A 19660-nucleotide genomic window follows, 5' to 3' on the forward strand; every position below is an offset into this window, starting at 1 on the left:
CTTCCCTTTACTCCTAATGGTAGTTACATCTTTAAGTAAATCCCATATCAGTACACTGTAATTGTGGCCACCTAGTGGTTCCTTTATCTGCTGTTTTCTGATCTGTTAAAATTTTTTAGTTTAATGTTGTTGATGCTGATGAGGGAACCAAGTTCTGAAATATTAGGTTTTACTCGTGTAGATTTTTAATTCAAGTTCTTTAAATTATGTTCTGTTGCAGTATAGTGCATTTGATTTACTTTTGATCATTTATAGAACGGCTTGGACATGGTTTTGTGGCCAACTCCAGATATATTTCATGACTTACAAAGGCCTGTGTTGTGAATTTTTGATTGTACATTGACACAAAACAGAAGTTTGTGCAGATTTCTTTGAACTTAATGCCTCAGTAGTGAAATACTTGGATAATTTTGGACTGTTACATTTTTATTTATATTCATTAGCAGTCACACTTGATAAAATATTAAACATATTCTCAAATATCTTAAATTTTAGTTGTTAAATTATCATGAATTTTAATTAGCATTAGCATTAGTAGAGGCATTTGATGCAAGAAAGCAAGCTTATGCAGCATCAGCCAAAAAAAAAAAAAAACCCACTTCCACTTCACCCCTCTGTTCGTTCAAAATACCTGTCCAGCTGAGCCTTAAACTTATTTAGGCTATCAACCTCCACCACAAGGGATGGCAGTCTGTTCCACCAACCAACCACCCGCTGGCTAAAGGCAAATTTCCGCACGTCTATCCTACATCTGTCTTTCCTCAATTTGAATTTATGCCCTCTCAGGTGATTTTTCTGAGCTAGAGGAAGAATCCCATCCGCATTGAGCATGCTTAAACCATTCAAGGCTTTATACACCTCTATCAGATCACCTCGCTGGTGCCTAGTCTCCAGACACTGTAATTTGCAAAACTTAAGCCTTTCTTCGTAAGAGCACCCCTTTGTTCCATTCACTAATCTTGTTGCCCTTCTCTGTACTCGTTCCAGCAGCTCTACATCCTTCTTGAAATGAGGCCTCCAGACCTGTATACAGTACTCTAGGTGTGGCCTGACCATTGCCTTATACAATGGAATAATCACCTCCTTATCCCTGCTGGAAAAATTCCTGTATATCATTGACAATACTCCATGAGCTACTCTTGCAGCCCGTCTGCACTGCTCAGAGAACTTCATATCTGCCTGCACAATCACCCCCAAGTCCCTTTCATTCTCTACCACTGTCAGTGTAGTACCACAGAGTTGATACGTTGCTCTGGGGTTGCTTTTTCCCATGTGTAGTACTTTACATTTGTCAATGTTAAACTTCATTTGCCACCTCTCAGCCCATCTGCTCAACCTTTCCAGATCCTGTTGCAGCAGCATAGTGTCAGTAGTGTCCTTGACAACCCTGCCAACCTTTGTATCATCTGCAAACGTGGACATTAAGCTTGATATACCATCATCAATATCATTTATAAATACAGAAAACAATGATGGACCCAACACTGAGCCCTGAGGGACTCCACTAATAACATTAGTCCACGATGAGCAGTGTCCATTGATTACCACTCTCTGTCTTCTCCCCCTCAACCACCCCTTTATCCATAGCAGCAATTTGCCTCCAATGTCACACTGCTCCAATTTGTGTAGCAGTCTTCCATGTGCAACAGTATCAAAAGCCTTTCTAAGATCCAAGTATATAATATCAAAGTTATTCCCTGCATCCAGTTCTTTTGTGACTGCATCATAGTATCCAATCAAGTTGGTCAGGCAAGACTTCCCCTTAACAAAACCATGCTGTGTCTGAGCTATAACTGAAGTCTTGTCTAAATGATCCTGCAGTGCTTCTTTAACAGTGCCTCCATTAATTTTCCTGGAACAGAAGTTAAGCTCACAGGTCTATAATTACTTGTGTCAGCCTTTGATCCTCCTTTGTGAATTGGGGTCACATTTGCACATTTCCAGTCTATGGGTACCTCCCCTTGAGTCCAAGGAAGCTCTCATAATTATGGCTAAGGTTTTGCTTACTTCCTTTGCTGCCTCCTTTAATATAACTGGATAGATCCCATCCACCCCGGATGCCTTTCTTGTGTTTATCTTCAACAGTTTCTCCTCCACTTTACTCCCAGTTATTTCAAGATTCTGTAGCTTACTGCTAGAGTTGAATACACCTCTGGCATTCCCCTTGCTGAATAACTCCTCATGTGTGAATGTCGATGCAAAATATTCATTTAGTTTGTTAGCTACCTGAGCAGGATCATCACCAGTTGACCCATCAATATCAGGTGGACCAATCTGATTCATCCCCTTCCTTCTAGAGTTTACATAAGTAAAGAACTCTTTGCTGTTTTTCTTTGCATCCCTTGCCAAGGATTTCTCGTAATCTGCCTTCGCCTGCCTAACCTCCTTTGTAACTTGGTTGCATATCAACTTGTATCTATCATAGGCTTCTGTGTCATGTGTTAATTTGTAAGTATCCCATGCCTTTTTTTTCTTCTCTGCCATATGCCTCATTAGTTCATCTGACATCCATTTTGGCCTAAACCTTGAACAATATTTCTTAGTTGGTATGTAAAGCCTAGTAGCTTCCAAGATAAGTTCTTTGAATGCTTCCCATTTTGAATTTGCTGTTGGTAACATCATCAGTTGGTCCCGCTGTATAGAATTTAAATACTGTCTCAGTCCATCGTAGTCGCCTTTACGGAAGCAATAACCCTTCCCTTTACCAGTAAATCCCACTTCAGCACACTGTGATCACTGCCACCTAGTGGTTCATTTATCTGCAGATTCTTAATGCATGAAGAATCACTGCTGATAATCAAATCAAGAGTATTACTCCCTCTAGTTGCCTCCCGAACATGCTGATGTAGAAAACAATCATCCAATAAATCCACAAAAGCCCTGCTAGTGTGTGAGTAACCAGCCCCCAAATTCCAGTCAATATCTGGGAAATTAAAATCCCCCATTATAAGACTCTCTGATTTACTGGCCCACTCTATTTCCCTGTACAGTTCCTTATTATAATCATCAGAGTCATTAGGCCTATAGCACCCTCCTACTCTCAATTTTGATCTCCTAATGCTTATGTCACACCAAACTGACTCAACACTGCACTGTCCAGCGATGTCGACTGGCTTCACTTCCTTGGTTTTTATGTGTTTCTTAACTAATAGCATAACCCCTCCCCCCCTTCCTATCCTGTCTATCCTTTCTGTAGACGTTGTACTCCCCAAATTGCATTTCTGCATCCCTTATATCTGTGTGACACCACGTCTCTGATATCCCAACAATATCTGCCTTTGATGTTTTGAGCAATACCTCAAATTCATCAAATTTATTTACTAAACTCCTAGCATTGGTGTACACGCAAGTATACCTGCACCTGTTTCTATTCTTAGCTACCCTAACATAACCCATGTGTTTACTTGTACCGCAATGGCTCCCAGCAGTCTCTGAAATACCATGCATCTTGTTTTTCAGGCTTCTACTCATTCTAATAGAAGCAGTGCAAGAATCTCTTTCACCTCTGCCAGTGGCTACTGTCAATCTATTGGTCTTTGTCTCCCCCCAAGCTAGCAGTTTTCCGACCCACCTAACACTGCCTCGATAGCATCAGCAAATATTCTTGCACCCTTTCTATTTAAGTGTATCCCATCCCTGTAGAAGCAATCTCTCCTGTTAACAAGTACAGTCCAGGCTGAAAAAAATTCTACCCCGTGAGCCTTGCACAATCTTTCCAGGGCCGAATTGATCGACAAGGCTCTCATCATATACTCCCTCCTATCGTGTCTGGGCAGAATTGCAGACACTTTCAAATTCAACCCTAATTCTCGGCTTTTGTTCAACAGTGATAATAATATTTATAATTCTCTCAAATATTTTGTGGTGATGATTATTACATATATATTAAAATAATTTATTTTTAAAGTAAATTCAGCTTGCAATGCCTTCTGATGCAAAAAAACGCCGTGATGCTAAGAAAAAGGAAGCTGCTAAGTTAAGGGGTCAGAAAAAGCCTCAGCAGAAAACAGAAGATGAAACTGATAACAGTATTGTTATTAATGGAACTTCAACCCCCCCAGAAGATGAGGAAGTATCATCTGACTGTAATAAATCATCTGCAGCAGGTAGTTATTATTGCTGTTAAATCTTTTGTAATATAGGTTATGTAAATTATTAGACATTGTATAAGCTTATATACAAACAAGAATTATTAAATAATTAAAATAAAATCCAAGCTTTAGATTCTCAGATTATCTTCTTTCTCTCTCTCTCTCTCTCTCTCTCTCTCACACACACACACACCTTTCTGTAAAAGAAACGTGTGTGTTCAAGTGTGAAATTCAGATTTTCGCCAAAGAAACTGCTAAAAAATCTGGATATTTTCTATTATCTGACTGATGTTATTATATTAAATCCAAAATATGAACAAATTTCACTTTATTTCAGACTTTTACCACTGATGCAGTAAATCCTGGTATTTAACAGTTCATATTGGTAAATGTCCATTTGATATTTGCATTTTCGAATTGTTTTCCATTTTGACTGAAGTACCACATATTAAATGTTCCGAAAAAATGTTTCAGCAGGACCTCATTATAACGCTGTTCTCTTTACGCTTATTCACTATAACGCTGTTCTTATATTATAACCCATATCTGACTATAACGCTGTTGCAAATCACTATAACGCTCTTTTACAGATTGCATTTTTGGCTTATTTAGCAAAATCGTTTCATTTGATGGAGTTGATAGCTTGAAAATGAATAGCAAAACAGCATTAAAATGTTTCCCAAGCCGACTTGAGAAATTTTTTCACAATCAGTGAAATTTTCTCGCACGCTAATTTAATTGCAGTACAGTGACTTGTTATGTAGTTCCGAGATCAATATTTTAAAAAATGATCAAGTATATTGCTTGTAATATTTGCGTTATATGCATTTATCCGAAGTCTATTCATCACTCAGTACAGCTTTAGACATCGTGCGTAACGGACAGTTTACTCGAACATTGTATCATAATTAATGCAACCAATGCAGTTACATTTTCGCCGACCGGGCTAGCCGAGTGGGTAAAGTACCTGCCCGGCAACCCAAAGGTCGCGGGTTCGATTCCCGCCTCGGGCTTGGATCAAAGTACTGCAAAAACCTTGGGAGGTGCAATATGGCCACAGAAGCCGATGCGCCAACAACTACCAAATCAAAAAAAAAAAAAAAAAAAAGTTACATTTTCAAAGAGTTAATAATGGCGGATGAGAATTAAAAAGCGACAACGTTTGGATGCAGTATAAAGACTATAAATGTAAGAAAAAGACTGAATTTGAAAATTAAATTAGACGTTTTGAAGCGCATCAATTCCGGTCAACGACAAGCAGATGTGTGCCATCATTTAGGAATGACAAGTTTAACTGGAAGAAAAAAATATATATATAAAAAATAAAGAATTAATTTTAGCTGCGGGAAAGACAGCTGTTCCACTGCATGCAACTAGGGCTAGGCCGGCTATTAGGATTGAAATGGAGAGACATTAACTAATTTTATTGAAGATAATATCCAATGCACAATTCAGTTAAGTTAAATATTATGTATAAAAAGAGAGAGAGAGAGAGATTAGCCTATATGATGATCTGAAGAAAACTCACTTAAAAAAAAAAAAAAAAAATGTAGAACCATTTAAAACTAGTAAGGGCTGGTTGAATAGATTTAAAATCCAGGGAGAAGACGCCAGTGCAGATCAAGGAGCCAAAACTTTCAAAAATGAACTTGTTAAAATTATTGAAGAGGAGTATTATGTGTTATACTTCTCAACAAGTTTTTAACATAGTTGAAGCAGGACTTTTTTGGAAACGAATGCCTAAAAGAAGTTTCATATTGAAAGAAGAAAAAATCAACGTTTGCTCAGATCATGTCAGTGAAATTATTGTTGCAGGAATGGAATCCTTTATCCCACACTCCACTTTAAAATCTCGTCCTTTATCTAAAGCTTGGTTTTCTAATAAATGTGCTAAGGCTGTTCAAGAGAAGAATGTTGCATATAATTGGCTTGTTTCTAATTCTTCAGTTTCATTTGCTGTCTACACCAAAGCTCGCAACAATTGTAAAGCCGTTATTAATCAGTCCAAACTAGAGTTTTAACAGGCTAAGAGTAGAAAACTTGCTTCTTGCCCTAATGGTAGCCGAGCATTCTGGTCTCTTGCCAAAGCTATTGGCCGCAACTTTTGCCAATCTCTGTTCCCACCTCTGTCCAAACAAGATGGTTCTGTTGTCACTTCAGCCAAGGATAAAGCTGACCTGCTAGCATCCCATTTTTCTTCCAACTCATGTATTAATGATCTTGGTAAAACACCTCCCACCATTCCCAACACGCTCCATTCAATGCCTCCTGTGGTCTTCCGTCAAAAGGATGTCAGAAGGATTTTGAAGAATCTTGATGCTAAGAAAGCTCCAGGTCCCGATGGTATTTCTCCACTTGTTCTCAAAACCTGTGCTCCTGAACTTACTCCTATTCTTTGCCGCCTTTTTTCACTTTCTTAATCCAAAGGTGTTTTTCCTTCTGCTTGGAAATTTGCTCATATCTAGCCAGTTCCTAAAAAGGGTGACAGATCCCTGCCATCCAATTATCGTCCCATTGCAATTACTTCTACTCTTTCTAAAGATATGGAGAAATCAATTAACCGCCAACTCTTAAACTACCTAGAAACCTTCCATCTGATCAACGATCGCCAGTATGGATTCTGTCAGTGTCGATCCACTGGTGATATTCTGGCTTATGTTACCCATTTATGGACTAATTCAATGGAAAGGTTCGGTGAAACACAAGAATTTGCTCTTGACATCTCAAAGGCTTTCGATCGTGTTTGGCATAAAGGTCTTCTAAACAAGCTTCCATCTTATGGTTTGCCAACTGTTTTTAGTAATTGGTTATCCAGTTTTCTCTCTGATCGCTCACTGAGGGTTATGGTAGATGGCTCTCTGTCTTCTAACTTCTCCACTAATGCCGGTGTCCCCAAGGTTCAGTTTTTCTCCCCACTCTCTTCCTCATGTATATTAATGACCTTCCATTGACTGGAAATCCTATCCATAGTTTTGCTGATGATAGCACATTGCAATCCACTTTCCATTTTGATAAACCTTGTCCTGCTCAGTCAGCTTCAACATCTCGAAAATCTGCTACCAATTCCTTAAATGCCGATCTTCAGGTAATTCTCCAGTGGGGCAAAGACAACTTAGTTGATTTCAAACCTTCTAAAACTCAGTCTTGTCTTATATCTCGCAAAAAGGATTCTTCTGCTCCTATGCTTATCTTTAGTGACACTCCGATTTCTGGCAAAATGATATATCTCTTTTGGGGATTACCCTGACTTCTAATCTCTCTCTTGGCACAAGCACATTACTAATATTGCTTCCTCTGCATCTGAAAAACTTGGTTTTCTCTTTTGCTCTCGGCGTTACTTTTCTTCCAAACAGCTGCTCACTCTGTATAAATCGCAAATCTGCCCTGCCATTTAATATTGTTCCCACATCTGGGGTGGTGCCCCCGAAACCTCTCTCAGGCTTCTTGATTCCATTCAGAAGAGGGCAGTTAGGTTAATTAATGATTAATCTCTAACAGAGTCTCTCCACTCGCTTTCTCATAGACATACTGTTTCTGCTGCATGCCTCTTCTACAGATACTTCCATGGAACTGTTCTTCTGAATTGGCTTCTCTAATTCCCGCTCTCTCTTTCAAAACAGTCCGAACACGTGCTGCCAGCAGCCAACATCCGTTTACTGTCCAACTTCAAACTCACAGAACCAACTTTTCATCTTCCTCGTTTATTCATTCAACTGCTGTTTTCTGGAACAACCTTCCTTCATACATATTTCCTGAAAATTACAGTCTACAGAAGTTCAAGTCCAGTGTCAACAAATATCTTCTTTCGTCTTCTTAACCTCCAACCCAAGCACGGTACTAAGTACTATAGGTTCTAATACCGCTCGTGTTTGGGGTTTACATAAAAGAAAAAAAAAAAAAGTGCAGTTCATGCAGGCCTTGAAACCCAAAAATAAACTGAATTGCTTTGAATTTGCATTGCATGTACTTTACTGTATGGATACAGACAATTTTCTTAAGCAGATTTTGTTTTCCGATGAGTTCATATTCCACATTTTGGGAATGGTGAATAGGCAAATGTTCAAATTTGGGCCTTGGAAAACCTGAACCTGAAAGTGCATGTGAACACTGAATAGGCTTGAGATTTACGCCTTCCCACATCTGGAAGAGCATTGACCTAATGTCTCTTTCCAGCAAGATGCCATACTTCCACATTGGGCTTTGAGAGCACACAGTTTGCTTGATAGGCATTTTTCCAGGCCATTGGACTGGCTGGATGGTCCCATACCATGGCCAGCACCTTCACCAGATATTTCCCCACTAGACTTTTTTTCTGGGGAGCTGTGTGAAAAATACAGTGTACAGAACAAAGGTACATAACGTTGTGGAACCACAAACAAGAATTTAAGCCACTGTAGTGCCTGTTGATCCCGGTGTGCTGGCACCTACTTGGATGGAGATCGACTAGAAATTTTGTGCTAAAAGGATTGTCATGTGGAAATTTATTAATATGGTGAAAAAAACAATTTTTTGAGTTGTTTCTATTAGCATTTAGCATTAGTAGAGGCATACGATGCAAGAAAGCAAGCTTGTGCAGCATCAGCCAAAAAAAAAAAAAAATCCCCTCCCATTTCATCCCTCCATTCTTTCCAAATGCCTGTCTAGCTAGGCCTTAAATTTATTTAGGCTATTAACTTCCACAACAAAAGATGGAAGCCTGTTCCACCAATCAACTACCCGCTGGCCAAAGGAAAATTTCTGCACATCCACTCTACAACTATCCTTCCTCAATTTGAAACTGTGCCCGCTCAGGTTCTTAGTCTGGGCAAGACGAAGAATCCCATCAGCATTCAGCTTGCTCAACCCATTCAAGGTCCTACACACCTCAATCACATCACATTGCAGGTGCCTACTCTCCAGGCACTGCAGTTTGCAGAACTTAAGCCTTTCTTGGTAAGAGCACCCCATTGTCCCCTCACCAATCCTGTTGTCCTTCTTTGTACTCACTCCAGCAACTCCACATCCCTCCCGAAATGAGGCCTCCAGATCTGTACACAGTACTTATAGCCCTATTGAGGGCTATAAGTAGTTGTTTTTTTAATAAGCTTGTTTTTCTTTTTATAATGAATTTATGAAGTTGTCTAGGTCTTTTTGGGACACTATATTTATTTGATATTATTAGTTGCTTCTATTTTCAGGTTTATTTCAAATTGTTGCTAAATTTGAAATTACATATGCTGCTTCCCACAGAGTAGTGTCCATTTTGAGAGAATATTAGGGTATTTTTTTTCTTGTTTTTACAATATGAAAATTGAAATGTATCTTTCAAAAACAACTAGAGTAAACTGTAGATGTTTATTGAACTAGTGGGAGAAGAAAAACAAACAACATGAAACTATAATCCAGTGGTTTTCAATCGGGGTGTCATGGCACCCTAGGGTGCTGCAAAAACTTTCCAGGGTGCCACATAATTTGGGTTTAAGTTACTTAAACTTATTTTTTTAAAAAAATTTATGTATTTATTTCATTATAAAAAGATACATCCTTATTATTGTGTTCCATAAATCACAATGATAGTAATTACATATGTCAACTGATCATTCTAGTTACAATTCCAAACTAAAAAAAAATTCAAAACGCTCACATTATAAAAGATAACAGTCTCATTACATACAATATTACATTATGGTTAACTTTTTGTGCTCCTTTGTTGAGTTGGAATTGACATGACACAACATGTGCCCCGGGACTTATGTATTGAATTAAGCTTGACAATAAATTGCTTACATAAATCGAAGATATATTTGGCTACTTGGAAGAAATCTTTATTTGTATATATTCTATTTTTCTGGAAATAAAAACATTTTAAATTTACTTTGCAGCAACAAAACATAGCACTGCATCGCACACAGAAGTTAATTTAGAGTGGTAGGGTAAGCACATGGCAGAAGTAGCACTGTGCAAAAGGTTAAAGAAGAAAAACTAATCTTAAAAAAAACAACTGGTATTAATTTTCATTACAATAATATGACTAAAGAGATTATTGAATAATTAGCTGATATATTTGCCTATGTACTGTAATAACCTGTCGGCAACATAAAAAATTTCAGTTAGTAAAATACCCTTGATAGTAAGATGGACAAGTTTGTTTTGAAGAAAAGACACAAAGATGATTGTAGCGAAGGCAAAGAAGAAGACACATCAAGATGATTATGGTAAAGATGAAAAAAATACAAAGGTGGAGGTTTGAGTAAAGAAGGAATAATTATAACTGTTCCCTCTTCGAGCAAGTCTGCTGTTGAAGGTGAGAAAGAAAAATCGTCATTATTTTACTGTTATTTGGAACATGGATTTACTTGGTGTGGAGATAAAGATAGTCCTAGCCTAAAATGTGTTATTTATGGTGACATATTGTTCAAAGAAGCAATGGTAACTAGTAAATTAAAGAGAGATTTTACTCTAAAACATAGTCATCTGGCTAATAAGCCTAGAATGTACTTTGAGAGACTTTATGAGAGCATTCTTGGACTCAGGGGAGGTCCCCACAGACTGGAGATGTGCAGATGTATCCCCAATTCACAAAGGGGGATCGAAGGGTGACATGAGTAATTACAGACCAGTTAGTTTAACTTCTGTTCCGGGTAAAATAATGGAGTCACTGGTTAAAGATGCATTGCAGGATCATCTAGACAAGACTGCAGCAATAATTCAGACACAACATGGGTTTGTTAAGGGAAAGTCTTGTCTGACAAATTTGATAGGATATTATGATGTAGTTACAAAGGAACTGAATGCAAAAAATAATTTTGATATCATATATTTGGATTTCAGGAAAGCTTTTGACACTGTTGCAAATGGAAGACTATTGTACAAATTGGAGCAGAATGGTATTAAGTGTAAGTTGCTACAATGGATAAAAGGATGGTTGAGTGCGAGAAGACAGAGGGTGGTAATCAGTGGGTGCTGCTCTTTGTGGACTAATGTTATTAGTGGAGTCCCACAGGGTTCGGTGTTGGGTCCACTGTTGTTTTGTATATTTATCAGTGATATTGATGAAGGTATATCAGACTTAGCGTCAAAGTTTGCAGATGATACAAAGGTTGGTAGGGTTGTTAATGACAGTAATGGTAGTGTGCTACTGCAACAGGATATAAAAAATTTGGACAGATGGGCTAAGAAATGGCAACTGAAGTTTAACCTTGACAAATGCAAAATACTGCATATGGGTAGAAGTAACCCCAGAGAAATGTACCAGCTGTATGGTACTACACTTAAGATGGTAGAAAATGAAAAAGACCTGGGAGTAATTGTGCAGTCAGATATGAAGTTTTCCGAGCAATGCAGACAGGTTGCCAGGGCAGGTCATGGGGTTTTGTCAATGATATATAGGAATTTTGCTAGCAGGGAAAAGGTGATTGTCCCTCTGTATAAGGCAATGGTCAGGCCATGCCTTGAGTACTGCGTAACAGGTCTGGAGGCCTCATTTTAGGAAGGATGTAGATTTGCTTGAGCGTGTACAGAGAAGGGCAACAAGATTGTTGAGGGGAATGAAGGGATCCTTTTACCAACAGAGGCTTAAGTTCTGCAAATTGCAGTGGCTGGGGACTATGCACCTGCATGGTGATGTGATCGAGGTGTATAAGGTCTTGAATGGGTTGAGCTCGCTGAATTCTGATGGGATCCTTCCACTTGTTCAGATTACGAACCTAAGGGAGCATAAATTCAAATTAAGAAAAGACAGATGTAGAATAGATGTGTGGAAATTTGCCTTTAGCCAGCGGGTGGTTAATTGCTGGATCAAACTTCCATCTGTCGTTGTGGAAGTTGATAGGTTAAATAAATTTAAGGAGGAACTGGACAGGCATTTGGAGGGAATGGTGTGATTTTTTTTTTTTTTTTTGGCTGATGCTGCATAAGCTCATACACTTGCTTTCTTGCATCACATGCCATTACTACTACTATAATGAGCAAGGAAATAACAAGATCACGGCTGTAACGAGCAAAGAGCCATAATGATTTTAATTTATGCGTATTCCGATGCAATCGCTCACTGTTATAATGAGCGTACTACTCGGATATACCGAACAAATTTTGGTAACTATGCAAACATTTTTAATTGCTCGAGTAGTCAAAAAACCCAATTCTTGGAATAGACGAAAATGAAAAGGGTGACTTAGCTTTATGACCACCTGCATTAGACCTTGATATTTCCGGGGACGGGGACTATACACTAGTGCATCAGTGTTCCGCTTGTTGCATTACCCTATTTATAGATTGTCTTGTATTCACTAAATCATAAATTTATTTCGGGTTTCTAAGAATTTTGGAAACGGGACTTGGTGTGTTAGAACCTGGTGCAAAAAATGTTGAAGTGTGTAAAAAGTTTTATTTGTCCTCTTCAAGTTTGTCAACATTGTGGAAGAATAAAGATGTTTACATATCGGCACTGGAAAAGAACATAAAAAAAAATTAGAAAATGCGAGGTTACAAACGTTGATGAAACACTGCTTCAATGGTTCAATACACAAATAAATGCTGGATTTTCAACAGACTGTCCGATCTTGAAGATTCAAGTGGAAAAATTTGCTAAACAATTTGGATGTGACGATTTTGTGTGTAACAACAGTTGGCTGGATCGATTTAAAAAAACCAGCATAACATCGTTTATGCAAAAATTAGTGGAGGATCTCAATCTGCAGATCCAATGATGGCAAATGAATGGATTGACTGCGTTTGGGCAGAAATCAGGAAAGATTTCGATGATGAAGACATCTACAACAGCGACGAAACAGGACTTTTTTATAATTTGACACCTGACAATACATTTAAATTCAAAGGGGAAAAACGTGTTGGTGGAAAAAATCAAAGGCTCGCTTGACGGTGCTCACATGTGCAAATATTGACAGGAACTGATAAAAAAAAAAAAAAAAAAAAAAACTGTTTGTTATCAGAAAATCATTAAAACCTCGGTGTTTCAAAAACGTAAGGAAACTTCTTGTGGGTTACACTACAAACAAGAAAGTTTGGATGACTTCAGATATGTTTCGGCAATATGTAAATGATTGGAATAAGGAGCTATTCAAAAAGAAGAAAAATATTTTATTGTTAGTTGATAACTATCCTGCACATCCCCAGTAACCACATCATAATACATTCCTTTGTAACTACATCATAATATCCTATCAAATTTGTCAGACAAGACTTTCCCTTAACAAACCCATGCTGTGTCTGAATTATTGCTGCAGTTTTGTCTAGATGATCCTGCAATGCATCTTTAACCAGTGACTCCATTATTTTACCCGGAACAGAAGTTAAACTAACTGGTCTGTAATTGCTCGTGTCACCCTTCGATCCCCCTTCGTGAATTGGGGATACATTTGCACATCTCCAGTTTGTGGGGGACCTCCCCTGAGTCCAAGGATGCTCTCATAATTACGGCCAAGGGTTTGCTTAGTTGCTTTGCCGCCTCCTTTAATATAACTGGATAGATCCCATCCACCCCAGGTGCCTTTCTTATGTTTAACTTCAACAATTTCTCCTCCACTTTGCTCTCAGTTATTACAAAATCATTAAGCACCCTGCTACAATTTGATAACCTTCTGCAATTTTCAAACCTTAATAATGCCTCCTGTGTGAATGTAGTACAAAATACTCATTCAGTTTGTTTGCTATCTGAGCAGCATCATCAACAGTCGAACCATCGATATCAAGTGGACCAATCAGATTCATCCCCTTTCTTTTAGAGTTATATAAGTAAAGAAATCCTTGCTGTTTTTCCTAGCATCCTTTGACAAAAATTTCTCATCTGCCTTTGCCTGCTTAACCTCCTTTGTGACCTGATTACAGACTAGCTTATATAAATGCTATAGGCTTCTGAGTAGCTTGATAATTTATATGCATCCCATGCATTTTTCTTCTCTGTCACGAGTCTCATTAGTTCATTTGATAACTTGGTTATAACCAAGTTCGACTGTGTGTGTGTGTGTGTGTGTGTATATATATATATAAAATTATTTTTATGTGTAGAATATAGTAAGTATACATATAAGTATCGAATTTAACTAATGCTACTAATGAAAATACGGTGTACCCTGGGAGCGATATATGTGTTGAACAAAGGGTGGAAGAAAGGAAAAGAAAATAAGTGTAACGATATAAAATGAAAAGAACCAAAAAGCAAATTTTGAAAAAACAACGACCAAGGTAGAAATAGCATTGCAGTATCTTTCATAATTTTTGTGTCGTCTTCAGAGGTCATCCACCAAAATTATGAAAAGGACAGCAATACTCTTACTTCTGTTTCTGACACACATACCATACAGCTTCTCTATTTATTTTTATTTTTATTATTCGTAATAAAAATAAAAAATATATATATATATATATCTATATTGGTATGAAGTGTTGTTTTGTGTATTTATCAATGAAGGTATATCAGGCTTAATGTCCAAGTTTTCAGATGATGCAAAGGTTGGCAGGGTTGTTAATGACACTAAAGACGGTATGCTACTGCAACAGGATCTAGAAAAGTTAGGCAGTTAGGTTGGGAAGTGGCAACTGAAGTTTAACATTGACAAATGCAAAGTACTGCAAATGGGTAGCAGTAACTCAAGATAAATATACCAACTGTGTGGTGGACTCAGGGAGGTGGAGAATGAAAAAGACCTGGGAGTAATTGTGCAGTCAGATATTAAGTTCTCTGAGCAGTGCAGATGGGCTGCCCAAGCAGGTCATGGAGTTTTGTCAATGATATCTAGGAATTTTGCTAGCAGAGACAACGAGGTGATTATCCCTTTGTATAAGGCAACGATCAGGCTACACCTTGAGTACTGCGTACAGGTCTGGAGGCCTCATTTTAGGAAGGATGTAGAGTTGCTAGAGCGAGTGCAGAGAAGGGCAACAAGATTGGTGAGAGGAACAAAGGGGTGCACTTACGAAGAAAGGCTTAAGTTCTGCAAGTTGCAGCATCTGGAAACTAGGCACCTGCGAGGTGATCTGATTGAGCCTTTGATTGGTTTGAGCAGGCTCAATGCTGATAGGATACTTCCGCTTGCTCAGACTAACAACTCAAGTGGGCATAGATTCAAATTGAGGAAAGTCAGTTGTAGAATAGATGTGCGGAAGTTTGCCTTTAGCCAGCGGGTAGTTGATTGCTAAAACAGACTTCCATCTGCTGTTGTGGAAGTTGATAGCTTTGTCTACTTCAGCCTTAAATTTATTTATGGCTGAACTAGACAAACATTTGGAGTGACCGGATGGGCTAAATGGGAAGGTTTTTTTTTTTTTTTTTTTGTATAAGCTTGCTAATGCATAATATATATATGCAGAGAGAGAATCAGATCTAACAGGCAGAAAATTGAGTAGGGATGCCATTATTTAAAAATGGTCGAAAACCACTGCTATAAACAACAACTAGGCCACTTCTTCATGTAAAGAAGCCAAATAGTTGCAAAGATATTGGTGGGTTACCTTATAGGTTTTTGCGTGCAATTTCTCTACAAAACTATAAAATAAATTTCTTCAGAAACTATTGCAGTAAAAGTTTTAATATTCAGGATGGTAGAAAAATTTTCAAATTTTTAATCGTTGATTAAGGTTAATGTAGGAACGTTACATTCAAGGATCACCTGTTAGGTGATCTACCACCATTGCTGGGTTAATGAATGATGCAGTTCCTGCAATAAGAAATATTTCCAGATATATTGATGTACTTTCAACAGGATGGTGCACCTCCACAATTTTCACTCTATTGTCTTGTGCTTGTCCAGATAGTGAATTTCCTCAACGATGAATAGGTCTCTCTCTCTCTCTCTCTCTCTCTCTCTCTCTCTCTCTCTCTGTGTGTGTGTGTTGGGGAGGTAGTACTTTTGAATATTCTCCAGTCCTCAGTTCCCAAGGCTTTCTTTCCATGGAGAGGCCTGAAAGATAGTATGTACTAATAAATGTTTCAGGTTATATGGATAAATACTACAGGAAACAGAAAAATTACAGCCAATATCTGCACCATTGTATGTTAGGCTTTTGAGAAACAGTGCCATTCATATGGGTGTGGTGGTGGACATTTTGAACATCTGATATAACTTCTGTGATGCATCCCATTTTTATATATCTAATGTATTTGAAACCCCTTTTGTTTCAAAAGAATTGTGCTTACTCAATAGACTCTCAGAGATATTCATATTCAAAGAGTTTATACATAATTTTGACTTATCCCTTATAGTGTGTTATTAATAATTTTTAAATCATTGTAATTCAAAATATTTATGGATTTCAGTTTTAAAATATTGAAGTGTTTGGGCATATGCTAATATGCCCAAATATGCCCATATAGAGCATATGCTAATATAAGCATATGCTCTATATAATAATGATTCCAGGTAATTTTAACAAATGTTTTGTCTATTGCCATTTTAATGTTGAACTAAGCTATAATTTTCATTTATAGAGGAAGAACTTGTTCGTAAACTTGAGCAAGATATGCAACTTAATGCTGAAGCACGAGCATGCACTGGTGTTCTGGGTGTTCATCCAAGATCTAGAGATATTAAAATAGAGAATTTTTCTATTACTTTCCATGGTGTTGAGATACTGGTTGATGCAAAATTGGAGCTGAATTGTGGTCGTCGCTATGGCTTGATAGGGTTCAATGGAAGCGGTAAGTTCCTTTTTAAATTAAATAAATGCTTTAGAATTTGATGTCTAATTGATAAATTAAAATTTTTACATAAATATACAAATTTTGTACCATATACTTAATTATAGGACTTCTCAGCAGAATATCGTGGATTTTAAAATTTTTCCAGTGCTGCCATTAAACACAGCAATGTTACAGCTGTGTGTGTGTGTGTGTGTGTGTGTGTGTGTGTGTGTGTGTGTGTGTGTGTGTGTGTGTGTGTGTGTGTGTGTGTGTGTGTGTGTTTTTTTCCCAGTAAGTCTGGATTTTTAATTTATCATTCTAGTATAAGATATTATTAGTTATTGCCCTAATTGTAGACAGTTGTAGAATAGATGTGCAGAAGTTTGCCTTTAGCCAGTGTGTGGTTGATTGCTGAAACAAACTTCCATCTGTTGTAGAAGTTGACAGCTTAAATAAATTTAAGGCAGAACTAGACAAACATTTGGAGTGAATGGATGGGGGAAATGGGACAGGTTTTTTTTTTTTTTTTTTGGGCTGATAAGCTTGCTTTCTTGCATCATATGACTCTGCTAATGCTAATATAAGCATTATGTGATACAGGAAAATCTGTGAATGTTATTTTTCTAATTCCAATTATTGTAGTACAAGGTATCTTGAAATGTAATATCAATTAAGACTTTAATCATTTTACTATTTTTGTTTTAATTAGGTTTTGATAAATTCATAACTATGAATTTATCAAAAAAATAAGTAATAAATAAAAAAATATATGAATATGAAAAATATGAAAAATAGTATGAATCTATCAAAAAAATAAGTAAAAAATAAAAATAAGTAAGAATTAGTCTTCACTTGAACTTCAGACATTGACTTAAAATGTAATTTGAAATAATAAAGCTTTCAAATATATACTGTATTTGCTCGACCATAAGACACTTTTTTTTCCTGGAAAATGTCTGAAATTACCTGCATTTTAGGGTTCTAATTTATACTGGTGCATGCAAAGTTTTTTTATTTTTTTATTTTTTTTAAATTTTAGATCAGACTATGTTATAGAGGTGGCCAATCCTGTGGCATCTGTGTCATATGCAGCGCTTGAGCAAGATATGTTAGTGGCACACCTAGAGGGGGAAAAAAAATCTAAAAAATTAAAAATGAATATGCAGTTTAAATTCTGCTTTGTAGCTGAAAATTGTAATCTGAAATTTTAACACAAACCCACAGTTCATATTTACCACTTTTTAGCATTAATTTAATGCATTAGTGAACTCCACAACTTCAATTCTGGAAGAACAAACATTTATTTATTAAATTATATTAAATTTATTTTCTAAATGTAAAATTGTTTAATTTTCTTTTATTACAAGCTCTTAGCATATACAGTAATTCCTTTACATAGCAAAAACTTATGGATATGCCTCTAGTTGACACACAATGCTTTTAATATATGGGACACTGATTACCCCCTCTCCCACCCCCTTGCCATGCTTCTTCCTTCTTAAGATCTACAACTTCAACAATAAGCAGTGCAATCAGTCTGAATTGCCAGTATTAGTAATCATTTGATTGACCTTATTCATGACCTCTAAGGATCGGTAATCCCTTCTTTTAATAAATCAGTAAGTTAATGGAGAAAAAACATCTCTCTAGCATGAGTTTTTTTAGTAATTCATGCGTTTCCTGCAATATGTTAGTTATAATTAATTATGAATTTGTAATTCCTGATGAAGTGGATACAAGCTAGTAGAGATTTTTGTGTACTTGCTGGCTTCATATTAAAGATGTTAAGTTATGTCAAAGAACATGGAAACACGTCAACTGAAAGAACTTTCAGTCTTCCTCCAGCACTGACAAAATGATAATAGGCTAAGCACATACGTTGTGATGTGGGTAAACTCGCTGCGCTGAACATGTCCCTGCCATCTAAGTTTGTTCTCCCTAATGTTCAAGTTGATGGGCGCAGTTTTCATCTCCTGTCTCACATTTTCATTCTGTCTTCTATCTCTCAGGGTTATTCCCAAACTCCCAAACTTAGCATTCTCATTTCTGCTGACATTAAAGCTCCTTCCTTTCTTCTGACAGTCCAGCACTCTGAGCCATATAACATACATGGCCTTACCACCTGTTTGTAAATTTTTGATTTCAGTTTAGTTGGCATCTTCTTGTCTTTCAAAACATCAGATATTTCCCTCCACTTGGCCCATCCAGATTTTATTGAACTTCAGGCATCCTGTTCACAGCTGCCATTTGTGTCTAGCAATGACCCAAGGTACTTGTAGTTGTTAACCCTATTAAGCTGTACATTGCCAATGCTGAGAGAGCCGTCTTGGTTGCCAAAGCACTCCATGTAGTCTGTCTTGTTCCTATAGACTTTTAGACCTTCCCGTTCTAATGGCAACATAGTGTCATTTCCAAATTATATTAAGGTATATAGTTAAAAACAGAGGCACAATTTTTGAATTCTCTGAATTGGTGTAAGTAGATTCCATTAATAACATGACCTTCCTGGCTTGTTTTGTGTTAGCCACATCACATTTTACCTGGTTATAAGTTGAAGTTGAGAATACCAGTGGTCTAGCTAATACTGATTGATAGTTGAATAATTTTATGATAACTGAGAAGGGATCATATAATAACTTCACTAGAAGTGAAGTTTATTATAATTATGTTATAAACAAGGCATGGCACCAGAGCTTAATGTATCTATACGAGAGTGGTTCAAAAAAGATTTGTATTCACCCAGAATTAGTTGTGATTGAAAGATGAATTTTAAAAAAAAATGAATAAAAAGAAATAAAGATGAATTATTAAACAAAATACCCTGAAATCTCTATGACAATCACAAATTTTGGTTTTGATTTGATAATTCATTTTTTTTTTTTTTTCCTTTGCAGTTCGGAATCAAGTGAAGTGTCACAAATGGATAAAGTGGAATTCAGATCAGTGATTCTGT

The 19660-nt window shown here is 37.0% G+C and overlaps 1 protein-coding gene across 3 annotated transcripts in view; it reads left to right on the forward strand.

Annotated features, from left to right (window-relative positions):
• LOC150090182 (ATP-binding cassette sub-family F member 2) overlaps window positions 1-19660 on the forward strand; it is a 142322-nt gene that overhangs the window by 29251 nt on the left and 93411 nt on the right. For all 3 annotated transcript variants that reach the window (XM_090389768.1, XM_090389770.1, XM_090389769.1), the window contains exons 2-3: window positions 3908-4106; window positions 16516-16725. In XM_090389768.1, coding sequence (XP_090245894.1) covers window positions 3923-4106; window positions 16516-16725 — 394 coding nt within the window. In that variant the 5' untranslated portion in view covers window positions 3908-3922. The remainder of the gene's footprint in view (window positions 1-3907; window positions 4107-16515; window positions 16726-19660) is intronic.

The sequence above is a fragment of the Mastigoproctus giganteus genome, chromosome 2 (assembly GCF_048544385.1).
Source record: "Mastigoproctus giganteus isolate SK-2022 chromosome 2, ASM4854438v1, whole genome shotgun sequence".
In the NCBI taxonomy this organism is placed as follows: domain Eukaryota; kingdom Metazoa; phylum Arthropoda; class Arachnida; order Uropygi; family Thelyphonidae; genus Mastigoproctus; species Mastigoproctus giganteus.